Here is a 24,669-nt window from a genome sequence, read left to right as displayed (position 1 = left end):
TTTTTCTTTCACCTCTGCAGAACAAAACCTTTGATACATGCTTTTCTTGGCTCAGGAGGCTTACAGTACATTTAAAAGAATAGCAATAACAGTTGCTATGTATTCCACAGTCAGCTAATGATTACCCCCAACATATAAAACTAAGCAAGTGATGCGTGCTCATTTTGTTTTATTTTGAAAGGCACAACCGGATGTTGGTTAATTCTAAACGCATTGGCTCTTTAAAACCTCACGCTTCTTGTGTCTGCAGGGACAGTTGAGCTGTGATCGTCCACCTTGTGTTTGGAACCAGAAGCAGCTCCTCACCGACTCTGGATTTCACACTGACCAACATTTTCACAGTAAGTAAGTTTTCAAATTTACATAGTTTGACAAATAGGAAGTTATTTTACCGAAAATATGCTCACAAAAATATAGAAATATGCCTTGCTAATTATACAATCGGATGGTTTAATGAGGCAATTTTGAAACCAGACATCAAACTTGAGGATTATAGTAACTATTGCGTCATCACATACAATCCTCTAATCTAATGTCCGTTAGAAACATGCAGCCTGAGCTGTTCATTCATACCTTTTTGTTATTAATTTTGTGCAGAACTTTGATTTTTTTGTCCCCTAGCTGTTCACTCTCTCTGTGTTATTTGTTTTCCCTCTATATCCCCCTTAGGGGAATGACCTAACTTTGCAATGCAAATGTTTTGGTTACGCAATCTAACTGTTGGGAGACGGGTGTAATGTTGCCTCTAAGCAGTTAAATCTATCTTTTGGAGGCAGTTTTAGTGATTTTATCTAGTCATTTCTGATCCCCACATCCAAGAGCTTAAACACAATTCGATCTTGGATGCACATATGGTATAGTTTTCATTCAAATAGCTGATGCATGTACATTCTTTAATATGCTTTTATATTCAGATCATTATGCATGACATGTTTCTGTGCCATCAGCTCTGTTTTTTACAATAACTCATAACGATGCACAGGTCAAACAATATTTCTGATATCCTTACATGCCAAAATCTGTTTTACAGTTTTTAGAAAAGCATTATTGTATGTTTTTGTCCAGAAAACACCCAACCCTCATATGACCAAGTTTGGATCCTTATTATGAATGTATTTCAGCTTTCATCGATTGAATTATTCATAAAAGCACCAGGTGGTCACTCTTCTTCTCTGTATCTCCGCTGAAAACCCCTCTTGTGTCTCTTCTAACCCTTTTCATAGGCAGCCTCCTTGGACCCACCTGGAAAAGTGTTTTTATCTTCATATGTCCGCTGGTCCAGCCTGAGGATGGAAAAGTACGAGAAGATAGGAAAGATCGGAGAGGGCTCCTACGGCGTCGTCTTCAAGTGCAGGAACAGAGACACGGGGCAGGTTGTCGCCATCAAGAAGTTTGTGGAGTCAGAGGACGATCCCCTCATCAAAAAGATTGCACTGAGGGAGATCAGGATGCTCAAGGTGACAACCCATAACTATCCTTAATATCCTCTAGTTCTTCTCACAAAAAGTCCTTCACATCTGTGTGTTTTGAGCACATCTGTGCAATCCAGGTTTACCAGGCTGTGGAAGCCCAAAAAAAGGTAAGATCAAGATCCCGATTATGAGATAAAACCATTTTTGACTTAGTTAGGAAATATTCTCAGGAAGTACATCAAAACGATGAGAAAGCACATCCCATGTTTGCTCATTAAGTCCAAATTATCAGAGCAAACATTTTGTACTAAGTAAAAACAATGAAATAGTAAGTCAAATTATCATCGCAAAGTATTCAAATTATAAGAAGATTCTCATTTGGTATGCCAAAATGTGGCTTGTTAAGTCAACATTATGAAAGACGGTCAAAATTACATGATACAAGTCTGAGATTAAAATTAAAACAAAATGAATTTTGACTTTTTATCTCATAATTTTGCGATTTCTTTTTTTATCATGACTAGCTTTTCATTTCTTCTTTCTTTTTTCCTGGCTTTCATTCAATTTCTTATGATATTTCAAATTCATGAAAACTAGTCCATACATCAAGAAACATGATTGTACTGACTCACATTATGACTGTATTAGTTAAAGAAGCTAACCTTTCCCATTTTAATCACACCTTTACCAGCAATATATATATATATGTGTACTCTCTTTTATACATAGTATGGATGAAAGTATAAAGATGTCTTTATATTCTACCCTGGAAATACAATAATGCACCGTCAAAGTATACTAACAAATACCATGATGCCATATGTTATTTTGAAGATTTATGCAACAATAAAGTCCTTCTCCAGCAGGAGAAACGGCGTGCAGTTAATTCTGCAGACGGAGGGGAAGCATTTTTGTAGCTGCTGCACAGAGAAAAGAGCAACGTTCAAAAGAGGTTTAGAGGGTTGTTATCAGATAAAGGAAAAACCCTGCAGGGTCAGGACGGACTGAAGTACCTAAATTACAATATGAAATGTATTTTAATAACTGGAAATGAAAAACTGGGCCTCCTTTAATGACTGGAAAGGCGTCCGCACCAGTGCGTTGTTCTGGTTTGTTTGTGTCTTTGTTATTAACTGTTTGACTATAAAATGTTAGATATTCTTGTCAATTAATTCATATTAAACCTCTAAGTGAGACTTTATCGACATGGGGAAAAAAACATCGATGTCAGTTAGTTCCTTGTCTCCTTCTCAGACAAAAACAACTAAAATAGTAAGGCTGTTCTGCTTATTTAATATAAAAAAATAGTTTTTTGTTACGTTTGTTTAAAGCAAAGGCTAAACCAGGCTTTTTTATGTTGCATAATAATTATCAAAGATACACTGGTAGATTAGCGGTTTAATTAGTCATGCGGTGGGTGGGAATGTTAGTGGCCTGCTGGACACCATGAGCTCATAAATAGGACAGGATGGGGACAGGTTGTCAGGGGCAACAGCATGTTTATTACCATCTGTTAACTGTTTAGTCTGTTTGATAAGAGCAAACCACAGATGGTGCTGTTCTCTGAACAGCGTACTTTACTGGTTTACTGGTTCTGTGGAGCTGTATTTGTGTGGCTGGTACTCTATTTCTCTGATACCGTGCGAGACGAAAGCCCTGAGACGTCTTCTGCTGTGTTTTGTATTTCAGCAACTGAAACACGCCAACCTGGTGAATCTGATCGAAGTGTTTCGGCGTAAACGGAAGCTCCACCTCGTGTTTGAGTACTGCGACCACACGGTCCTCAACGAGCTGGACCGTCATCCCAGAGGGTGGGTGTGTGTGGAAGACGTATTCACATCTTTTACTTAAGTAAAAATAGTAACACCACAGTGCAGTTATACTTTGTTACAAATCCAAGTTGCGCATTTAAAATTTGACGTGAGCAAAAGTAAAAGCATTAAAATACACTTAAAGTACCAACGGTAAAACACGCATGCAGAATGATTCATTTTAGAGTAATGTATTATAATTATTGATGCATTAATGTTCACTTTAAAAGAAAGTACAAATTCAGAAAATAGTAAGAAAATGTGGTCGCATTCACCCACAGCCCAAAGAAACACCTTCACAGTATTTGTTTTGTCCAACCAACAGTACGTGGTAAATGAAACTAATTCAAGGGAAAAGAAGCAAATCTTCACATTTGTGAAGCTGGAACCATAAAATCATCTGGCATGAAAAATGACTTATATGATCAGCAATGGTCATTTCCAATCAATTCATCTTTTTTCATTTTAGCTGTACTTGTTTTGCATGCAAAAATCTTTATTTGTAAAGTAACTAATGCTGTCAAATATATGTAGTGGAGTAAAAAGTTACATATTTCCCAATGAATTGCAGTGGAGTAGAAGTGGTACAAGCACCTCAATTATGTACTAAAATACAGCACTAGACTAAATATACTTACAGCCGACCACCGGAAATAACTTAATATAGATATTTGAAAAGATGTTCTACTAATATCATGGTACTAATTCAACCACTTAGCCCCCTTTGTAAAGCAGTGCAAGCTTTTAGAAACGTGTGTTAGTAATGCAATAAAAAGAAAATATTTCTCTATTTAAGGACTTTTTCTCTCATGAAATGAGCACACAGCTGAGTTTCTGTACTGCCTGCCACACAGATAATGAAAGCATAAATCTGATTAAGGTGGCTTTTGATTTAACAAAGTGCTGTGTACTTTTTATTATCTCTACATTATACATACGCCACACCATACATTGGGCTTTGTCCGGCTGTGACGGGCACAACGCTCGTCTCCCAGGAAGTTGACCTGCTCGCTGTGGAATGTTTACAGTGATGCTCTCCCAGAATGCATTGCTGGCGGGGAGCTGGCGGGACTGTTTAGTCTCGGCCACATTTTATACGAAGTGTTTTCGCTGTCTGGTTTCCCCCTCTGGTCCTGGCCTGTAGTCTCTCGGACACAGAGGGTTCAAAAGAAGAGTTGGGAGAACAAAGTGAGTGGAGAAGGGGCGGAGATTGTTATTAATTGCCAGTCACAAGGCTCGATTTAGCCATTTCCCCGGCAACAGTGATAGATGATGGTCCCTGAACCAACAAAGCCTCAGTGTTGAACATCCAGACGAACACTGGACACTGCTCAGTGTCCTTCAGAGAGCCATCTGCAGGAGGAGAGATCTCGGGGGGGTGGGGGGGGGGAACAGCTGACAAACTACAGAAGACAGCAAAAATAGACAGAAAAAGATTTCTGCTTTACAATAATCTAAGAAAAAAAGTTATCTATCCATCCATTCTTTTGTTATTAGATTTATCTTTTTGTGTAGATGAATCAAATTTGTGTCCTAAACCCAAACAGTTCTACAGCTGTTTGTTTCCGTTTTAGCTCCAGGGATGGCAATGTTGGTCTGTTTGTCGGTCCATACTGAAATATCGCAACAAATATTGGATGTATTGCCATGAAAGTTTGTACAAACCTTCTTGGTCCCCAGAGAATTATTCTTACTGACGCTGGTGATCCCCTGACATTTCCTCTAGTGCCACCATGAGGTTGACATTTATGGCTTTTAGTGAGATGTCTCAACTACAAGATGGATTCCCATGAGATGTGGCACACACATTCCTGTCCCCTTCATGATGGATTGTTATAACTTCGGTGTAGAGCTGTACCAGTTCCAAATGTTGCTGTACAATTAATTGTCTCAGAACTAATTGCAATTAACATCAAATTAAAAACATATGTATTTATGTATCTATTTTTTAAAACAAATAAAAATTTTGAATCAATTCCAGGATACATTTTGGTTATATCCTTGTAATGTGACCCAGATAATGTAATAACAAAAATACACAGCCATCGACGTAAAAAAAACGTCTCTTTAATATCATACATTTTTTTCCTAACTATATCTCTCCCCCCCGTTATTTTTGTTGCTGCTACAACCAACAACTAACAATTTAAAGAAATAATAATAAAAATACATAGTCCGACCAATAATCGCTTATATATAATTACAGTTTGTCATATCTAAACAAAATCAACAATCACCAGTCATACGCCTTGAGACCTTAGTTAATGTTAGCAATTAATTGCGGTTAAGCAAACTGCGATTATGTAAAATAATTAGACAATTATGCAATAATATGTACAGGCCTACTTCAGTGATCCTCTGACTTTCCTCGTCAAAATAACAATTTGTCCAGTACTTTGGATTATGACAAAAATACTTGCAGAACTAATGTTAATAACATTCCCAGTAGCCTCTGCTTTACTTTGCTTAGTGCTAAGTAGCAGATGTTAGCATGCTAACTGAGACTGAGATGAACATGGTAAGCGTTGCCTGCTAAGCATCGGCTTATGCTCATGCTGATGTTAGCATTTAGCTCAAAGCCCCTCTCTGTACAGCCTCATGCATTACTTAAAATACTCATTTGTATTGATAAAACTGAAACTATACGGGAAATCGGAATGTTGTCCTCGGGTCAAATTGACCCGTTTTCCAATATCAGTGTTCTTCAGTGTCAAAGTAACACGTTTGAGTCCACACAACGCTCTTTGGCAAGTACAAATCTCTACTTTCATTAATTTTGGGGTGTCTTATTCAATTTAATGGCAATTGAAAAAAATATTTAAGTGTTTTTAAAATAGTATTGAGTAAAAGTTGACATATTCCAGTCTGTGATTATCCATCAACATCCATTCCGTTAATTTTAGTCTCAATAATTCCTAATTTTCTGACTCAAACATTCAATATTAATTCCTACAAATGAGGTTTATTGACCATAAATTCCAAAAATAACTGTAAAACTAAAGTTGATAAGTTAGTGTTACATAGTGTTAAATGTCAAAAAAGTGACAAACACTGAAAAAAGTGTTGAAAAGAGGGACAAAAATGTAAGAAAAAGTTAAAAACAGTGTTGATTTTCAATTTTGACGGGAAGACAACACAAGGGTTAAGTTCATTTATAATTTACATTATATCATTTATAAAGTTAACAAAGAAAAGCCATCATAATACATTGATCAATCAACAGATTTTACATTTTTGTTCAACCCACTAAAACAATCACTTGAACCAAATTTAAATCTTAGTTTGATCCAGTAACAGCACATTATTTTGAATGGGCTTCATCAACAGATGGCGTTTGCTCTGTTGTTGTTGTAGAGAATCATCAGCTGTAAGTTAGATGGGAAAGTTCCAGTTGGTGAATCTTTTTGTCAACCAACTCTAATTACACTAAGTTGGAAATAAAAAGGAGAATCAATGACGCTTTATTATTACTTTCTATTGGTCAGTTTAGTGATTATTCAACTAATCTGCCTAACATGTTGATTTCATTTTTGTCCTCCAGAGTTCCAGAGAACCTTGTGAAAAGTATAACCTGGCAGACACTTCAAGCTGTCAACTTCTGTCACAAACAAAATGTAAGGAACTGGTACTCCACCTTTTTCTGTTTCTACTCTTACCTGTCTCCTCATGTAGTATAATACAGTGTTAGTTGAGTTATTAAAGCTTCCCTTCAACTTGTTTTTGAATTCCTCCAGTCTCCTCCCACCAAGCCTCCTCCTTTATGGCTCTTTTTTTAACAGGAATTCCTTCCCCTTGGCTGACCAGCAGTTAATGTATCACCTTGACACAACAAATGCTACAAGAGCTCCCATTTAACAGCAATGTCTCCCTCTGCTTTTACGGTTTCCCCACACAGACCCCTTTTATTCTCAGCATCTCATAACCATAAGCATCTGAACACATTGTTGAGCTTTCATTATAGTGCTTTAATTCCTGTTCCTGCAGTGCATTCACCGAGATGTCAAGCCGGAAAATATTCTCATCACCAAACACCAAGTCATCAAACTCTGTGACTTTGGGTTCGCAAGGATTCTCAGTAAGTTTTAAGACTTTATAAACTGCTGTTATGTATTTGACAGTGCCACCTGGTGGACACTTACATGTTGCATTTGGGGGTGTTGCCTTTGTAATATTTTAAGGCTTCAATCATTTAATGCTGCGTGTTTCAGGTGTGCAGCTGCAGCGGTTTTACTGGGAGGAAGTTTGCATGTATTTGAGACTAAAGCAGCCCTTTAACCATGTTTTAAATTTTGTACTTTTTCCAAACACAAGTTATGATTAGGGAGAAACCTTCATTATAATCAAGGTAGTCTCGCATTGCCAGACGTGTCCTGGCTCTACCACAGATGTTTGCATTTCTTTAAGCCAATCACAATCGTCTGGGCGGTGCTAAGCTCCGGACACAGCGACGGTGGCTCTGGAAATTAGTCTCGGTTTTGGTGGAGCAAAAGTAAACGCCACATACAGTGTTAAATGAAGTTAACTGTTCACACAATACACTAACATGGGTTATTTAAATGAGCTGGATACATGGTTAAACTAATGATGCTTTACCAGCGTAGTGCTGTGTGTACTTCATCCACAGCAATCCCGCCAATCAGTTCCAAAACATACCAGTTAGAGAGGAAATGCAATAAACACGTCCTTTGGTAATCTTTACAATCATTCCCCGAAATAACCAAGAGGGCCTGCCTCACTGCACGATTCAAATCTTCTTCAAAACTTGCCATTTTCAGCGTGTAGCTTGCTAAGTCAAAAGTTGTTGTTCCGAACAGAGATTAAGACAGCAACACCCGGCAGCCCAAATGTTCTGTTGTTGATCCAGACTATAATAGAGGCTACACTGACATAAATATCATAAAAGCAGTATAATGATCTAATCTTCGACATAAAAGTACAGAGTACTTGTGTAATCTAATCTTTAACCGTCACCATGACCTGATAGCTTCCATACCTTTGTTGTGCCTCTAGCTGGTCCATGCGACTACTACACAGACTACGTGGCGACTCGTTGGTACCGCTCCCCTGAGCTGCTGGTGGGAGACACTCAGTACGGCCCCCCGGTGGACGTCTGGGCCATCGGTTGTGTGTTTGCCGAGCTGCTGTCGGGGATCCCCTTGTGGCCTGGGAAGTCTGACATGGACCAACTGTACCTGATCAGGAAGACTCTCGGTAATCAATCAGTCTGCTGCCGTTCTGAGGGGAAACCTGCCAGTACAAACTGTACAGTGAGAAATTTGAGGATATAAACAATAATACATAAAAGGGATGTTTGTGGGATGATTAACCTTGTCATTTATTGTCTTTCAATTGAACTATATTTGTGATGAAATGATGATATATAGTTGTCAGACGATTTACACAAATCTTTCACAGAGTTGTGAAACAAACAGGGAGCAAGGCTTTATAATAGAGATTTATTGATTTACTGTTCACACAATGCACTTTAACGCAATTTATCACAAAGCAGAAGGCATGCTATTTTGCATCCCTTTGGAAATGTTAACAGATGCATTAAATGTGTCAATTTTGAATTAATACATAAGGATTAACAGGATATTAGTTTTCATACATTTCATACATATGTGAGAATAAAACTTGATAAAGCAAGAAAAACATATCTACATTGTCATTAAATTCTTGAGAAAGTTAAGCTAAAATTTTTTTCCCAGAACAGGAAGAAGTTGGGAAAGTTATGGAAGCTAAAAAATGTTTCCCAGAACAGGAAGAAGTTGTAAAATATCTATAAACGTTTGTACAAAAAAAAAATAATACCAAGCTTGAGTAGATTCACAGGAGTGATTAGAAACATGTAACGTTCATGTTTCTTGTCTTCTACAGGAGACCTGATCCCTCGACACCAGCAGGTCTTCAGCAACAACCAGTTCTTCTGTGGAGTTTCCATCCCAGAGGCACAAGAGATGGTGAGACACACCACCCGCTCCATCTACATGTGCTCCATCTGCCGACGTCACACAAGTGGCTGTTGTTGCTTTTTGATCTACATTAGCTGTATCCAGAGTTGTTTTTTTCTTTGTGTAAATTTGGTCTTTAGTGAGTTTTTGCCGAGCCTTAACTCACCCCACAAAAGTAAATAATGGGGGAAAAACAACAAGAAAAAGAAAACTGTGAAGACTAAAAAATACTGAATCATTTTTTTTTTTTTAGGAATCTTTGGAGCAGAAATATCCAAATCTCTCACATCAAGCTCTGAGTCTCATGAAGGTAACGACGTCATGACTGCAATCTTGTTTTAGTACACCACAGCCAAACGAAATGAGTTTTGAACATTTCAATTTGGATTTTTATCTAATGAAATGTGCATATTGCAGATATACTGTATGTATATGTCAGAAAAAGTATGACGTTTTTGATAAACTTTTCCTTCATTCATGTGACAGAATATGTGTAAATGTGCAAAGCTTTCTGTGGTCCCAAATAACCAAAGTAAATACTCCATCATGTTTACTTAGTTGCATAATTGGTCATGTTTAGCAAGTTTTCTTGTTGATGGTTCAGGGTTGCCTGAGGATGGACCCGTCCGAGCGGCTGACCTGTGAGCAGCTCCTCCAGCAGCCGTACTTCGGAGGTCTGAGGGGAAAGAGCGAGAGAAGCTCTCGAGAGCACGACCGATCCAGCAACAAGAGGACGGGTCTACCTCGCAAACACCTTCCTCCCGGGGTTAGTGGCCTTCTCTATCAACAGTAATGGTGGGACTTACGGAATTCGCTAATGTCAGTTTTCTTTTTAAATACTGCATATCTTTCAGTCAACTAACCAACATCTGGTAAATTTGCAAACAAAATTGGGTTTTCTTTGAAAACAAATCTGGTTTAAACTAAGGCTGCACAATATATCTTTTTTTTTTTTTTTTATTGTTGCAAAAGAGACAGATTTTTGTGTTGGTTGAAAGAAATTATCAGCAGAAAATTGCACTTTAAAATGTAACTGGCATTTTTGTCCTTTTACATTTAATTCAATGTTCATTAAGAAAATGTTGGAAATTATTTTCTTTGATTTCTTTTAAATTCATTAAGCAAATTGTATGTTAGCAGAATACTAAAAGCTACAAAACTAATTAACTTTACGTAATACCATTATTGCGATATTCAAAGTTTTTTGCATATCTTCCTCATATCGTGCAGCCCTAGTTCAAAGTTTAAAAAAAAGTTACATATCAGGTATTCAATAAGCTTCAATGAATTGAGCCTCAAAGGTCAAACTGTCAAAAATGTAAATTAGGATGACTTTTTTGGAAGATGATCCTGAAACTTTGTGATAAAAGAAGTGGCCGGGTTGGATCAGTGGTAAAGCAGGTGCACATGTACTTCAATGTACTTCCTCGACGCAGAGGTCCAGGATTCAAATCTGACCTGTTACAATTTTCCTGCTCTTTCCCCTTTCTCACCTAGCTGTCCTGTCAAAAATGAAAGGCGGAAAAGCCCAAAAATACTGAGTGACTGTCTCAGACCCAAGGACTCAAAGATACTTTACATTGGTGAAATACCTAAAAGTCTAATCTAAAGGACTGAGACCGGTGGGAATGCAGTGCAAATAGACTACAACTTAACTTTTCCCAATGTTTAACGTGATTAATATGTTTTGTTGTAGAATAAACTGAACAAACAAATGAAACTACATTTTGGAGCTGCATTCAGTTAAAAAGTGGCATTGTTATTTTTAAATAATCCACTAAAATCAAATCATATTGCAGAAAATCCCAGTCTTCAATTCATCTTTTAATTGAGTTACATTTTCTAGTCACCAGGTATCAAATCATTGTACCCATGTACTTTGAAAATGCTCTGAAATTTGTCCCTGAAACCTTTTTTGAAATTGTTTTTCCCACCATGCAGTATTTGCCACAGCTGACCAGCAGTGGCATCTTCCCGGCTCTGGACAATAAAAAGTACTACAACAACCTGCGCACGTTCAACTATCACCTACCCAACATCTGAGCACGAGCCCAATCAAACCCCAACACCATCAACAAGCAGCATTTTCTGAAACCTCAGGAACAGAAGCAGATTCTGGTAGCGCCTTGGTTTTTAATGACTACTCAACCACATTTTAAAGATGTTGTTTATCACGTAGGATGTGTCTGGGGGTCTTTTGATACTGATGTCAGTCTATGCACTCTTCCCCAGCATGTTGGTCAGTGTAGATCATCAACGTTTCAATTGATCGAAACAATTCAAGTGATTTTGTTTTATTTTGTATAGACGTGGAATGACGAGGAGCAAAACGTTGCTCTGCTCGTAGTCGCTGAGTAGACTGAAGGTAAAACTCTGCCGTACTGCCTTGCCAAATGTATTTTTTATCAAACGACACTTTTAAAAAAAAAAAAGGAACATGTTTTTGGTAGTGAGTTCTATGATCTAGGACACAAACTTTGACTCATTTCTGAAACTATTTATTGACGTCAGGAGTGAATATTCTTTTAACCCGCACATTTACTAGCATAAAGCAGTAACAATACACACATTGTACTCATTATCTGTTGAACTTTGGTGCTAAGGATGTCCACAGCAATCTGGCTATCCTCCGATGTTGTACAAATGCCAAATTAATCTAAAGAGAAATGATTTTAAAACTCTTGAATAACTCCCAAATAGTTTCTCTCTTTGTACCCACATGGAGTAACCTTTATTACCTTGAATGTTGAGAATATAATAAACTACAGAATAGTTCAATCTATCAAGTGTCAACGATATAAAGTGCTTTAACTTTTCTCTCTGCTGGACTGTTTTCTTTAAATCTTATACTTCAAGCTGAAAGGTGACACATTAACCTGATCCTTTCCCCATGCTGCTGTTCTCCACATGACTAAATGATTTCACATGGAAATGCAACGTTTTAGCTGAAGACCTATTAATCCTTGGGTCTTTTACTTTGAAAACCTTTTGAAAAAGGCCTCTGTATTTTATAACATGAAGTTGTTTCTCAATCAGTCCAGGTCCAGCGTAATGTCCAGACGCGGGAGTGCCGTCTGTAGTCTGTCAACTGTCGTTTGTTTGTCTTTGATTCCGGGAAGATCACTGAGAAACAGATTCTCCATATTCCTGTGTGGCGTTAATACACAAATTCAAATTACGAAAATCAGCAAAATGGATGAATCAGTGTCATTAAAACATATTCCTTACAAAGAAATAAAAAAAACTCACCTTAGTCTGTGCAGAGCGATGATGCCTTTGTCGGTTACATTCCCACACGACACCACCTCCACCGTGTTCAAACTCTCCTGCAGATTCTCTACTGAGCTCAGCCTCTCCAGGCAAGTGTCCTCGATGTACATACACTTGTTAAACTTGATTTCCTCCACATGTTTCAATCCATCTAGAAAAAAACAACCACCCTTTACTGATTCAATTGACATAGACGGAGAAGGACTTTGGACCAAAACAAAATCTGTGTGGACTCTGGGACCAAAGTGTGTGAGTGCAGCAGCACGAGGTCAGAGACGGTGTAAAACATCCCAGTCACTCGCGTCACTTTTGCATAATCAGTCTGGGAGAGATGCCCTTTCACAGTTTCCTTTCTTTTTAACAATTAAGGGAATCACTTTCAGGTAAACGCTGAGGTCAAGCTCATGTTAACATAGTTTATACAAAACTGACACTTTCTGAACATAACTTTAATCCTTGATTTGAGCAGGCTCTTTAGGCTGTAAATCCAACATTGATAGGCTTGGGTAATCCAAACTTAATACTCTCTACAAGAGTGAAGAAATGGGATCAAATGTCTGGTAAGACTGATGTCCCTTTTTCCGTATTCTTTGATCAAAGTTTTTGATTCAATCAACGTTTTGATAATTTTAGACTATTTTTACCGCTACCTTATTGTACTGCTGCTTGGATTTTACATTTAAAAGTTGAAAGGTTTGGGCTTTTGTTTGTCTGCTTTTGTTAAACAATGAGAGGGTTTTGTAGATAAACATTACAAAAGGTATTATATATATATATATATATATATATATATATATATATATATATATATATATATATAATATTATATATATATATATATATTATATATATATATATATATATATCTCTCTGTACGTTGGAGCACCTTGGAAGAAGGGGTTTCTCGGGTTTGAGTTCAGCCGTGGGACCTTTATTGCATGTCATACCCCTGTCTCTCTTCTCCCCATTTCTACACTGTCCTATGTCCAATAAAGGTGAAAAAGGAAAATTAATTAATTCTTGAGAAAGTTAAGCTAAATTTTTTTTCCCAGAACAGGAAGAAGTTGGGAAAGTTATGGAAGCTAAAAAATGTTTCCCAGAACAGGAAGAAGTTGTAAAATATCTATAAACGTTTGTACAAAAAAATAATACCAAGCTTGAGTAGATTCACAGGAGTGATTAGAAACATGTAACGTTCATGTTTCTTGTCTTCTACAGGAGACCTGATCCCTGATTAATTAACTATGTTTTGGTGTCATATCAAACTCGGGTAAAGCCATTGTAGCAGCACTAGTATAAATAAATATCCAATTATACTTAAAACTTCTTTTTAAAAGATGCCTGTAGAGAGGAAAACCCCCGTTTGTATTTCCTTATATGGCCTTTCCAAACATCAGTTGTCCCATTATTGTTAAGGATCTAAAAAATAGCCAAGTTCTCTTTATATTTCATTAGTCCATTTCTTTTGTTTTCTGGTATGTCTTGTTAAATCTATCCATGACCATGTGGAGGGAAATGGAAATGAGAGCAGGACATTTCACAAGGTCAAGAACATAATATTCTCCCCACTGTAACACTGACCCAGGTGGTCAAAGCCTCTGTACATGATGCAGGATTCGGTAGCGTCTATCGCCTGGATCTTGTATCTGCCCAGAGGCCCAGTTGGCAGTCCATTGTAGTCGTGTTGCCAGCGATCGAAACCTTGAAACCTCACTTTGGCACCGCATCTCAGCAGCCACTCTGCCGCAGCTCGGTCTGGACCAACAGCTTTGATCCTTTCGTAGTCCACCCTGAGTGAAGATCAACGGACTCTCAAAGTACGAAAGCTGATGACACACGTAATGTGATGCACACAAGAGAGGAGTCAAGAGGATTGCAAAAGTTCAAATGGGAACCTGACCACCAGGCCGGTTATTTTAACCTGAGGAAATCACCCACTATTTGGTTACTTATCAAATAAAATCCTATATTTGCTGGGGGGTTTTAATTGAAGATTTACTTGTTTCCAACAATGTTAGTCAAACTCACTTCGCCAGAGTCCAACAGGGAAAGTTGGAATCTGGCAAATTGTGAGGGGCATTTTTCATAATTTTTTGACTTTTTATAGATTTTTGACAGCTTAAGTTACAAAAACCTGGGATTCTCTGCAGTAATACAATTAAGCAAACTGCAGCAACACAGAGCTGGACAAAATATCAATATGGCAAATTTGAGATTACAGTATACCATATAAAATTTTAGTTATTTTGCATTATAACTGAACGTCACGTTCTGGATGTAAAGACGACACACAGTACAATTTTCAGACCATATTGCAGTGTAAAATGATTCATGTACCATAATTCAAATGGTTATTTAGCAACAATTTGCCTGTAACTCCTCCCCAAAATATCACCACAGTATTCAAATTGAGATAATTGATTTAGATTTTGAAGTTATTTTGTCATTTAAACCATACAAACAGTTGAAATTAAATAGTTTCTTCTGGATCAGGCTATACAAACTCAAAAATCACCCTAATTGATATAAGAAATACTAGAATATTAGAAATACTATTCGTTAATACGCAGTACATTAAACAGCTTCCAAATGCAAGTTTAAACCAAAACAGAACATCCTCATCCTCATGATGAAGGCTTTATTGCAGGACTTTTGTATTAGACTATTAGCTTTAGCTACGTATACCTAATATAGCCTACTGGCAACTAAACAGACAGTGGGACATACGTATGTGTAAAGAGTGCTTGTTGAGTGCTTTGTCTATTTATCGACTGTTAATAAGTCGGTCCATGCATTGTTGTGTAGTCATTAGCGTGCACACGTGTGTTATTAATGCGTTTCACAGTGTTGTCTCACTTGTTAAAGACTGCATTGAGCCAGCCCCAGAAGTGTCTGCGGCTCCACTCCCTCTGACCCACAACAGACTGCACTGCCTTCGATAAAAGCCTCATATCTCACAGCTGAAATGCATAACATGCATAGTCAATACATTATACTACTTTTATACATAACTAATATACAATTACTTCAGTCAGTTAAAGAAACGAGTGAAACCTCGACACAGTAGAACCACATCAAATAATCTCACCTGCCCTCCAAACAGACAGGACTGTTTACGTTCGAGACGCGTCCATCGCTGCAACCCTTGACCTATGGCGTAAAGAGAACGTGCCCTCTCATTGGCTGAGCCTCACTCACGAGGGGGCGTTTGTCACGTCTCGACTTTCAGCCAGGGCAGAGCGCCAGGTTGGGAGGCTAGCAGCGGCAACAGGGAGGAGGTGAAAGCACAAAGCACAACTCTGGGAAGTCTTTCTGGTTGTTGTGAAATGAGGAAGCGACTGTGAGGTGCTAATAAACGTTGTGAAAATGATTCGGACATGCAGCGGTGCCACTTTTAGGTCTGTTGTTGGGGCAGCGCAGCCGGTAAAGGACATTACAACCAGACGGCTGCACAGGTAAGACATTACAGACAGTGGAGTTCTCTTAGTATACACGGCCCAGTTGCATGTGAGGAGTTTGACTCGTTTGTCTGGTTCACTGTATAATTAAAGTCACTAATAAACAGATAAGCGGGAGACAAGCAGCTTCCTGCTTGGATAACTAACTTTTAAGTTAAGTTGGTCATTTCCAAGAACAGTCTGCTCCAAGATCCAGAGATCCAGGAACATTGTGCACCACGAACATGTCTGATTACCTGATCTGCATCTGCACACTCGCCCCGCATTGTTTATGCACACAATACAGCAGTGGCTGTATTGTGGCTTTCCAACCATTCCTGACACAGATTTTCTTTGTCAGTGCCAAGCAGTAAGTCACTAGTGCTGTGTAACACTGTGTTCCTGCAGCAGAGTGTGGATCATATGAGACCCACAGAGAATCTGCAGGCCACTCTGGGGCCATGGCATGCAGGTCATGTAAAAGGGCACCTTGCCAGCCTGGTCTAAGTGCACTTTGATAAAAGAATTTTGTAACTTCAAGTTATTTATTCATAACAATTAGGCAACTTCTGCCCTTGGTTACATCATATTGGGAAGATATCAGAACCTCATTCCAAATCACAGATTCTGTAAAGGACTAAATGTTCTTCAGCTCTAATCAAGAACAGATGTTTTTACAAGTTCAGGCAGTCCCACTCTATTTAACCATTTATTTGACTGCAAGCTTAGGAAAATCCATGAAGCAACGTTTCTTCATTGAATAGTTGTTTATTTTATTTATTTATTCCATTTAGTATACAGGAAAGGATTAAAAGTAGCATTAAGTTACAGTTTGAACGGGACTGGCTCGGTTTAAAAACTGGTTTCCAGCAGGTTCCTGTTCTGCAGAAACATGGAACGTAGAACACAGTTAGGGCACATGAAGACAGGAACACTTGTACGGGACGTTAGCATAGGCTAGACAAACACAGACAACTGAAAACAACAATACAGACAGGGCAAACAAGACTTGGAGAGCACATGAACAATCAATGAGTGCAAGTGGAACTGTTGAGAAGGAACAGTCTGTATGCCTTCTTGGAATATGGGTGGATGGTAGTGTTCTGATGTGATGGGGAATGTCATTCCTAACTTCGGTGTACATGCATAGTTGTTTTTGTGTAGGGGGACGGGAATGAATGCCTATGGAATTGACCTAGTGAGGATAACTGGTGTGTTGTATTGTGTGTCGGGAGAAGTGCGGCAATGATGGTGAAGTGCTGTTTTGAATCTGAAAATAAAATGTAATAGCGTGGCTGTTTATGGCGTTCTGGTGAGTCAGAGTGTGTGAGCGTGTGAGTGCAATGCAATGGTGAGTCCACTTTGAAAGATTGTTTTGGATCTTGAGAGCTTGATTATATAGTGGATATTTGCACTTTTAGCACATGCTTTAGGTTCTCCTCTATCTATTTATAGGTGCATATAAGAGGGGTGGGATTCTCCCAAACACTTTTTTTTTTTTTTTTTTTACTTAGATGCTTTTGTGGAGCAGCAGCAGTTTGCCTGGTTCTAATTTTCGGAAATGAAAAACAAGATGTTGACTGTGCCTATTGCCTTGGGGAAAGGCACAGTTAATTAAATGTTTTCCCAGGCTTGAACATTGTGTTCTTCATGCTTTTTGCAAATGCTTCATTTTGGGAAACCTTGTAATAGATTGAGGTCTGGTCAAGTTTGATATCCTGGAACTGCTGTTTATACTCAGAGATAGTAGATAGTAGTCTGTGGTAATTAGGGTTATGAATGGATGTACATAGTGTAGCCTTGTGACAGAGCTGGATACTCTCTTTGTAGATACAAATACACTTGTGTCACGGGTTTCCCTAAGATCAGATCAGTTTCAAAGGTTTCAAATTGGCTGCCCATGCAGTTATAAACAGTTGGGCATTGAACCAGTGACCTAAATATATCTGTGTTTACCTTTTGCAACCCGTAAAGCTGTTTTTTTGTTATTAGTACCCATCTTAAACTTGAACTGTCAGGTCACTTCTCATCTGTATTCCAGCACATATGACGTGGCCGTGGTGGGAGGTGGCATCGTTGGCCTGGCAACAGTCAGGGAGCTCATTCTGCGACACCCGTCCCTCAGCTTCATCCTGCTGGAGAAAGAAAAAGAGCTTGGTGGGTTGAGTCTCAAAAAGCTGTTGTTGTTGTTGTGAAGGAAGACATCACTGATTTATGAAGAGCAAAATGTTTTGTGTGTCACAGTGATTAAACTCTTTTAGGGTTGCAACTTAAGGGCTGCAACTAACGAGTATTTTCATAGTCGATTGATCTGTTAATTATTTTCTCAATTAATCGCTTGGTTGCTTGGTCTATAAAATGTCATAACATGGTGAAAAATGTGGATCAGTGTTTCCCAAACGCCCGAGACGATTACCTCAAATGTCTAGTTTTGTCTACAATTCAAAGAAATTCAGTTGACTGCCACAGAGGAGAGAAGAAACCTTTTTTTTTTTTTCATTTTGCCATAAAAAAAAAAAATCTCAAAAGAGTTATTTATTTAATATAATCAATTAATCTTTGCAACTCTACACAGTTTTAGTTGCACTGGCTCTGAACCCCAGCACATCTGAAACAGATCATGGGGTCAAGTGCCAAGTTTTAGCTTTAATTTTAGTGTATTGGATATTGGGAATTGGAATCCTGCCATCGTGCTGAAGCCAGGTTGATTCAGGAGCCCTGTATGTTTGGGGTCTTTGAAGTAATAACCTTTGCAATTGTAACATTTGATAAATGACTATCAGTGATAGATTTGACATCTTTGGCTTCAGAGGAATAGCAATTTTGGTAAAAACATATAGTCCAACATACAAACCACAACTCTTTCTTCCCTGTTTTTTTGAGTGAGTGAGGTCCTCGGGGGCAGATTAAGCCCTTCTGTTGTCCTCCCGGATCAAAAACTGACAAAAATTTGACATTTGCGTCCATTTATCAGACTTTTCTTTTTTAGTTTTCACTACCACCACCTTACTACCACTAGTTTTACACTACTTTTTGGAATTAATGGTCAATAACCCTCATTTATGTAGAATTATACCTAAAAAAGCAGAAATTCTGAATTATTTAAACTAGTTAAGATCAGAGGAACGTAGAGATGAGTTTAGTCAGGAATGAAAGTGATCCATTGTATTTGCAAAGAGCGTCCAAGCATCCAATCCATTTTTTGTGGTAATTTGGTTAAAAAGAAACCCATATTTCAGAAATAGACATTTTTTAAAGTGGTTAAATTTGACCCGAGGACAACAGGAGGGTTAGTTACTTTGGGACTAAGCCCGCCTCACTGTTTCCCTCTGTTTTCCAATCTTTGTGTTAAGCCTCAGATTTTGCAAACAAACATAGAAGTGGTATCAACTTCTCTTGTAACTTAAGTGCATTTTCTTCAATGTTTTGTTCGATGTATCTTTATTCCTAAAATAACATACTAAACAAAGACAACATTACATTATGTTTATAATTACAGTAGCTGCAATGGCGTTTGACTGCAGATACGTTATTTAATCATATCTAAACATAAGTGGTAGATATCAGGTTTTGATTAGCTTCTCATGATTTTGCACCAATGTCAAACAGGAGCAAAGCACATATCTACTTGGTTTGAGAGTAGCTTGGATGAAGTGGACTAAAAAAAACGTCCTTGAATGTAGGAAGGATTACAGTATGATGATGATAATACGGAGTGGAAAAGTCCGACCATATGTCTGAAGCCTTTCTGTCTTTCTTCTTCATCTTCATCTTGTTCTTTTGTTTCTTTGTTACTTTCTTACTCACCAGCTGTGCACCAGAGTGGGCACAACAGTGGAGTCATTCACAGCGGCATCTACTACACGCCGGGGTCGCTGAAGGCCCGTCTGTGTGTGCGGGGAGCAACTTTAGCCTACGAGTACTGTGAGAAGAAAGGACTCCCTTACAAGAAGTGTGGAAAGGTCTGCCTTAGTATTTTTTAACCCGATAAAATACTTTTAACACTTTTTAACATTACAATATGCATGTAATACGAAGTGTGTTCTATGGAGCTGCTATATGTATTGGTTGTGCTGTGTCTATCTTTGTATTGATCTGGTGTATTTCTGCAGCTTATCGTGGCTGTGGAGCAGGAGGAGATACCCAGACTGCAAGCTCTATATGAGCGTGGCATGAAGAACAATGTGCGTGACCTAAGTATTGTCGACGCCAAGGGAATCCGAGAGCGAGAGCCATACTGCAGGGTAAGTGGGCATTCACAGAGCGTGCGGCGGCCGGCAGGCTGTGCGGCAAAAGCGCAGGTCTTTCCATTCATTTTGAATGGGGGTAGTGCGTTTAGGCTGCGGCGGGGTTTGCCGCAGGGGCGGCACACGGAAAACAACTCAGCAGGCCTGCGAGAAAAGTTGAGACTGAGTCAACTTTTGGAGAAACGCAACCCCACGTCACCCTGCAATGACCAATCCTGGAACCGGTGATCAGACTTGTCAGTGTGTTTTGACGTGGTTTGAGAGTCCCGTACAAGAAACAAGAAAAATTACTGCCTCTGTAGCTGCCCCAATAAAGTAAAAACAAAACAAAAAACACAAGCTCTGTACACCCCAGGAGTTTGAATAACAGCTGAATATTTGCCAAACAAAACACAGTCGAACTGTCTCGCTGTTCTCTTTTCTTTCTCTCTTTCTCCGTGAGATGAAGCTGCCTTTAAGTGCAGTCGATTACGCTGAGATCTATAAACGATCTGACGGAAAACAGTAGTTGTAAAATATGAAGTCTACTTGTGGTACATTGTCGGGGTGTTAAAGACCCTGCAGCCTAAGAGTCTCAGAGAGGCTGTTGTTGTTCCTGCAAAAGAAAAGATGGCAGTGAAGGTCTATAGTGTGTCGTCATTGCAGGGTATAATGGCCTTGGACTCGCCCTACACTGGCATCGTGGACTGGAGGATGGTGGCTCTCAAGTACGGCCAAGACTTTAAGGAGGCAGGCGGCACGGTGGTGACCGAATCTGAGGTCAGTGACATTTCCATGGTCCCAGAGAGTCCAGCTGGGAGCACTGAAGGTAATAAACAGCTTCTGTACATCAATGTGTCAACACAGTCATAATTAAACGAGAGCCGTAGAGTTCTTTAAAGTCCACCTCACATGTGTCTTTTTTTTCTTTTTCTTTCTTCTTTGCAGGCATGAAATACCCAATCGCAATCAGAGACAAAAAGGTAAGACAAACGCACATAAAAGCATCACGATGTGTAGATTGTGTTCTGTAGTTTCCATCATTTGCATGGTATTGTTCTAACAGGGTAACGAGGTGCGTTGCCGTTACGTCCTGACCTGTGGGGGCCTGTACTCGGACCGCCTGTCGCAGATATCTGGATGCAGTCGGGAGCCGCGGATCGTCCCCTTCAGAGGGGATTATTTGGTCCTGAAGCCAGAGAAACACTATCTGGTCAAGGGAAATATCTACCCTGTAAGTCTGCTGAAGAACCATATGTCCATGGATCCAAATCTTTAAGTTATGTAATCTACATAAATCCCTTGATCTGATAATGTTTCTCCTCACATTGAAGTACTATATCAAATGTCTACCCACTTAAAGCTGTGCTTAGTAACTTCAAATTGTGGCAGAAAGAGATGCTTATTTGAAGGAATTAATTAGCTAGATGTCATGCAACATGAGATCAGTGAGCAGTAGCCTTTCACCTTTTTCTTTTCCTTCCATTATTGGTATGTAGGGGGGAAGATTAAATCATAAGAGGTGTAGCTGTTGTTGAGTCCAGCTTTTTCTGGAAGTAGCATCCATTCTCTGCCATTTATAACAATTCTGGTTTTCCCTGCTAAGTTTTGGGCCATCATTCCTGTATGTTAAAGAATTGGAAGCACATCTCATACCTGATTGGTAGAGAAAAAAATGGAAAATGTGTTTCTCTATAGTGTCTACAACATTTTCAGCTCTAAATGCGAGCGATCATCAAATATAAACCTTGGTCTTTGAACCTAGAATTTAACCTATGGGGATTTATAAAATATTAAATAATACTGTTCTTATAAGAGTAGAGTTACTCCAAAAAAGGATTAAGGTATATTTCCAATTTCAAGCTTTTGATTTTACTTTTATTGTTAAATCATCATCAGAATTGGGTAGGGGTGGCCAATAATAACTGAAGTTGTTAACGTGACGTTGAGTGTTGACATGTATCCATGTAAGATTTTACAGTTGAAATGATGCAGCTAAGCAATCAGCTTGCACATTTAGTATTTATTAGTTGTTCGATCTGCTCCTGATGATGGTTTGTATGGTCAGTAAAACTAAAAACTTGAAACTTTCTTTTTTTGTAACTCTACTCTGCTATGTTCCACATGTTGATATACTGTTACTAGAATGATTCAAATGATACTTACAGTACATACAGGTACTTCGTTGTTGCCAATTCATTTTGTTTCTTTAAAATATTGTATATGGGTACCGTAGGTCCCTGACCCTCGTTTCCCTTTCCTTGGAGTTCACTTCACCCCGAGGATGGACGGAGGCGTGTGGCTCGGCCCAAACGCCGTCCTCGCCTTCAAAAGGGAGGGATACAAAGTGTACGACTTCAATGCTCGAGACTTTGCAGATGCACTCTCATTCAGGTACAATACAACATTTGTTCTCATTTTGGACCACGTGTAGTGCCCTTGATGCATTTTGGAGATAATTTAATTACAGTGAAATTGTTGCATGGTAGGTCATTCTGAGTATTTTGTCTTTTTCTTTTTATCCTGCAGGGGCCTTCAGAAGCTGGTGATGAAGAATTTAACGTACGGGATCGGAGAAATGTATCGAGGGGTTTTCATTGGCGCACAAGTTAAAATTCTGCAGAAGTACATCCCTGAACTCTCGCGGAGTGACGTGCTTAGGTAGGCCAATAAGGCAAAACCTCAAAAATGCATGCAAGCTACAGCATATGTATCAGTTTTTTATTATTTTTTAATTGGAGGTCAAATGAGTCCATGATGGTTTACCAGCACAATTAAGAAGATAAGTGATTCAATGCTGTTTTCTGTAACCCTGGCTTGTTTCCTCTCCAGGGGTCCTGCAGGAGTCCGAGCTCAGGCTCTCGACCGAGACGGAAATCTCGTGGACGACTTTGTGTTTGACGGCGGGGTCGGGGACGTGGGCAGTCGGGTGCTCCACGTGCGTAACGCTCCCTCGCCTGCGGCCACCTCCTCCCTCGCTATCGCTGAAATGATCGCAGATGAGGTGGAGAGCCGCTTCGCGCTGTAGAGCAACACGGTGATCGCAGAAGGAACGAGATCAAACCAAAACAGTCCAGGTTGAGGTGGCAAAGTGAAACTATGTTGTATCAAACTGTCACTCACTCAGCATCACTGTCACCATGGAGACCTTTTTATTGCAGGTCAAGCCTGACTGTTTTTACTTAAGTAGTGCTGGTTTAAATTGGGTAATGTGTTTCCTCGACCGCATTTCAAGTAAAGAAAATCGTTTTTTGGTAATACCTTTTTGTCTTAAATGAAAGTGCATCACGAGTTACTCTAAGTGAAAATGTTAATCACTGAAAAAGGTTCAGAGTCAGTAATATTATCGGGTTGAACATAATGTTTTGAATATGAACATTATCTTTTTGGGAGGTTGACCATTTTAAAATGATGGATTTCAAGAGAATATATCTGATATGTTTTTTTTTAATTTCTCTCCACTTTTAGAGGCCATATGTGTTTTTTACTGGGTTTGGACTATGCAAGAGCAATAAGAGCAGTTTGAACATTGTAAAGCCTGCTGGTTTCTGTTCTCAAAAATGAAATATTTCATCATTCATTTTAAAACGATGATGATCTCTAGTTTCGTGCCAACAATCGGTTTGAGAAAGTTTTTTTTTTTTTTTTTTAATTGTTAAATCTTTTCTTGTTACGCACAATTGTACCTACAGAAATGCACAGTTGAGGAAGAAAGACGGGTTGTTGTTTTTTTGCCATTTTGGACATTAAAAATTATTTTAAATCATATCGACACTAAATATTCTAGTCTTATGTAATATTCACATTGATGTAAACTAAGAACACTTCAATATTTTCTAAGTTGTGAGTGTGAGAATTTCATATAATTCTGCTTAATATTGCTCTTTGTTATAGCTTTGAATTTTGTCAAGATTATGCTTCTATAAAATTGCTATTATTTTATGGCATTTATTGACAAATGAATGTTACGTTATTTTTTTTATCAGAATGCATATTGAATAGCAAAAGTAACGGTAAGTAAAAGTGTGGTTTGTGCTGTATGATTTTTTAAATATAGGCTACATATTCGGAAGTACATTTTAATATTAGAAGCCAAGTAATGATTTCTGGCACAACGTCACCTTATTCGAATGGAGGTACACGGAGAAGGGAAATAATGACTAGTTCTTTATTCCACCAGTTTTTACCTTATTGGTACTTTTTAGATTTTGAATGAAGCACAGTTTGTCCACAAGGAGGCAGAATAACAGCAACACATACTGTAAAAGCCCCTAATGCAAGCACAAAATAAGTCCAAATTTGATGCTGTTACTAAAGCTAGTTGTTTTTAATGTTTTAACTGTAGATGCTTGTATAGTAAAAAAGGAAATAAAGAATTTATTTGCATCTTCTTGTGTAATAATGTGCATTTGTTTAAACTATGATTTTGTATGCCATTGAAGTGAAAAAGTAAAAGTTGATTTCATGTGATATATCTATAGTCTTAAAACTTTTAATCTTCTGTCTACAATATTGGACTACAATATGTAATGAGACAGAAGTCCAGCCTTATTTTATCC

General features: G+C 38.5%; 3 protein-coding genes across 4 annotated transcripts; 2 read left to right on the top strand and 1 right to left on the bottom strand.

The window, feature by feature from the left end:
- Window positions 1-237: 237 nt before the first annotated feature.
- On the top strand, window positions 238-11,959 carry cdkl1 (cyclin dependent kinase like 1 (CDC2 related kinase)). Of its 2 annotated transcripts, none has more exons than XM_032499740.1 (10): window positions 238-341; window positions 1,224-1,457; window positions 3,102-3,223; window positions 6,765-6,837; window positions 7,208-7,298; window positions 8,234-8,434; window positions 9,104-9,186; window positions 9,431-9,487; window positions 9,782-9,943; window positions 11,119-11,959. In XM_032499740.1, the coding sequence occupies exons 2-10, from the start codon at window positions 1,290-1,292 to the stop codon at window positions 11,218-11,220; spliced, it is 1,059 nt and encodes a 352-aa protein (XP_032355631.1). In that variant the 5' UTR covers window positions 238-341; window positions 1,224-1,289; the 3' UTR covers window positions 11,221-11,959. The 2 variants fall into 2 exon arrangements, with proteins under 2 accessions (XP_032355631.1, XP_032355632.1); XM_032499741.1 differs by having other exon boundaries at window positions 240-345.
- dmac2l (distal membrane arm assembly component 2 like) lies at window positions 11,663-15,724 on the bottom strand. The gene is made up of 5 exons (XM_032499762.1): window positions 15,536-15,724; window positions 15,304-15,407; window positions 14,029-14,237; window positions 12,427-12,598; window positions 11,663-12,324 (listed from the first exon to the last, which is right to left on the bottom strand). Exons 2-5 carry the CDS (start codon window positions 15,396-15,398, stop codon window positions 12,210-12,212), a joined length of 591 nt encoding a protein of 196 aa, XP_032355653.1. The 5' UTR covers window positions 15,399-15,407; window positions 15,536-15,724; the 3' UTR covers window positions 11,663-12,209.
- Window positions 15,670-24,496, top strand: l2hgdh (L-2-hydroxyglutarate dehydrogenase). Its single transcript, XM_032499735.1, has 10 exons — window positions 15,670-15,902; window positions 17,926-18,041; window positions 19,695-19,846; window positions 19,997-20,128; window positions 20,777-20,939; window positions 21,059-21,093; window positions 21,177-21,344; window positions 22,347-22,504; window positions 22,640-22,771; window positions 22,943-24,496. Exons 1-10 carry the CDS (start codon window positions 15,814-15,816, stop codon window positions 23,136-23,138), a joined length of 1,341 nt encoding a protein of 446 aa, XP_032355626.1. The 5' UTR covers window positions 15,670-15,813; the 3' UTR covers window positions 23,139-24,496.
- Window positions 24,497-24,669: the final 173 nt, after the last annotated feature.

Source organism: Etheostoma spectabile, chromosome 20, assembly GCF_008692095.1.
Source record: "Etheostoma spectabile isolate EspeVRDwgs_2016 chromosome 20, UIUC_Espe_1.0, whole genome shotgun sequence".
Classification (NCBI taxonomy): Eukaryota; Metazoa; Chordata; class Actinopteri; order Perciformes; family Percidae; genus Etheostoma; species Etheostoma spectabile.
The sequence above is the reverse complement of the archived record's forward strand: the minus strand, read 5'-3'. Positions and strand labels throughout refer to the sequence as shown.

Coding starts and splice junctions, on each gene's coding strand:
- l2hgdh (XM_032499735.1), top strand. CDS start 15,814: ATGATTCGGACATGCAGCGGTGCCACTTTTAGGTCTGTTGTTGGGGCA. Junction 22,505..22,639: donor GCAGATGCACTCTCATTCAG/GTACAATACAAC, acceptor TTTATCCTGCAG/GGGCCTTCAGAAGCTGGTGA. Junction 22,772..22,942: donor TCGCGGAGTGACGTGCTTAG/GTAGGCCAATAA, acceptor TTTCCTCTCCAG/GGGTCCTGCAGGAGTCCGAG.
- dmac2l (XM_032499762.1), bottom strand. CDS start 15,398: ATGAGGCTTTTATCGAAGGCAGTGCAGTCTGTTGTGGGTCAGAGGGAG. Junction 14,238..15,303: donor CTCAATGCAGTCTTTAACAA/GTGAGACAACAC, acceptor ATCTTCACTCAG/GGTGGACTACGAAAGGATCA. Junction 12,599..14,028: donor CAGAGGCTTTGACCACCTGG/GTCAGTGTTACA, acceptor GTTTTTTTCTAG/ATGGATTGAAACATGTGGAG.
- cdkl1 (XM_032499740.1), top strand. CDS start 1,290: ATGGAAAAGTACGAGAAGATAGGAAAGATCGGAGAGGGCTCCTACGGC. Junction 1,458..3,101: donor GGGAGATCAGGATGCTCAAG/GTGACAACCCAT, acceptor TTTGTATTTCAG/CAACTGAAACACGCCAACCT. Junction 9,488..9,781: donor AAGCTCTGAGTCTCATGAAG/GTAACGACGTCA, acceptor TTGATGGTTCAG/GGTTGCCTGAGGATGGACCC.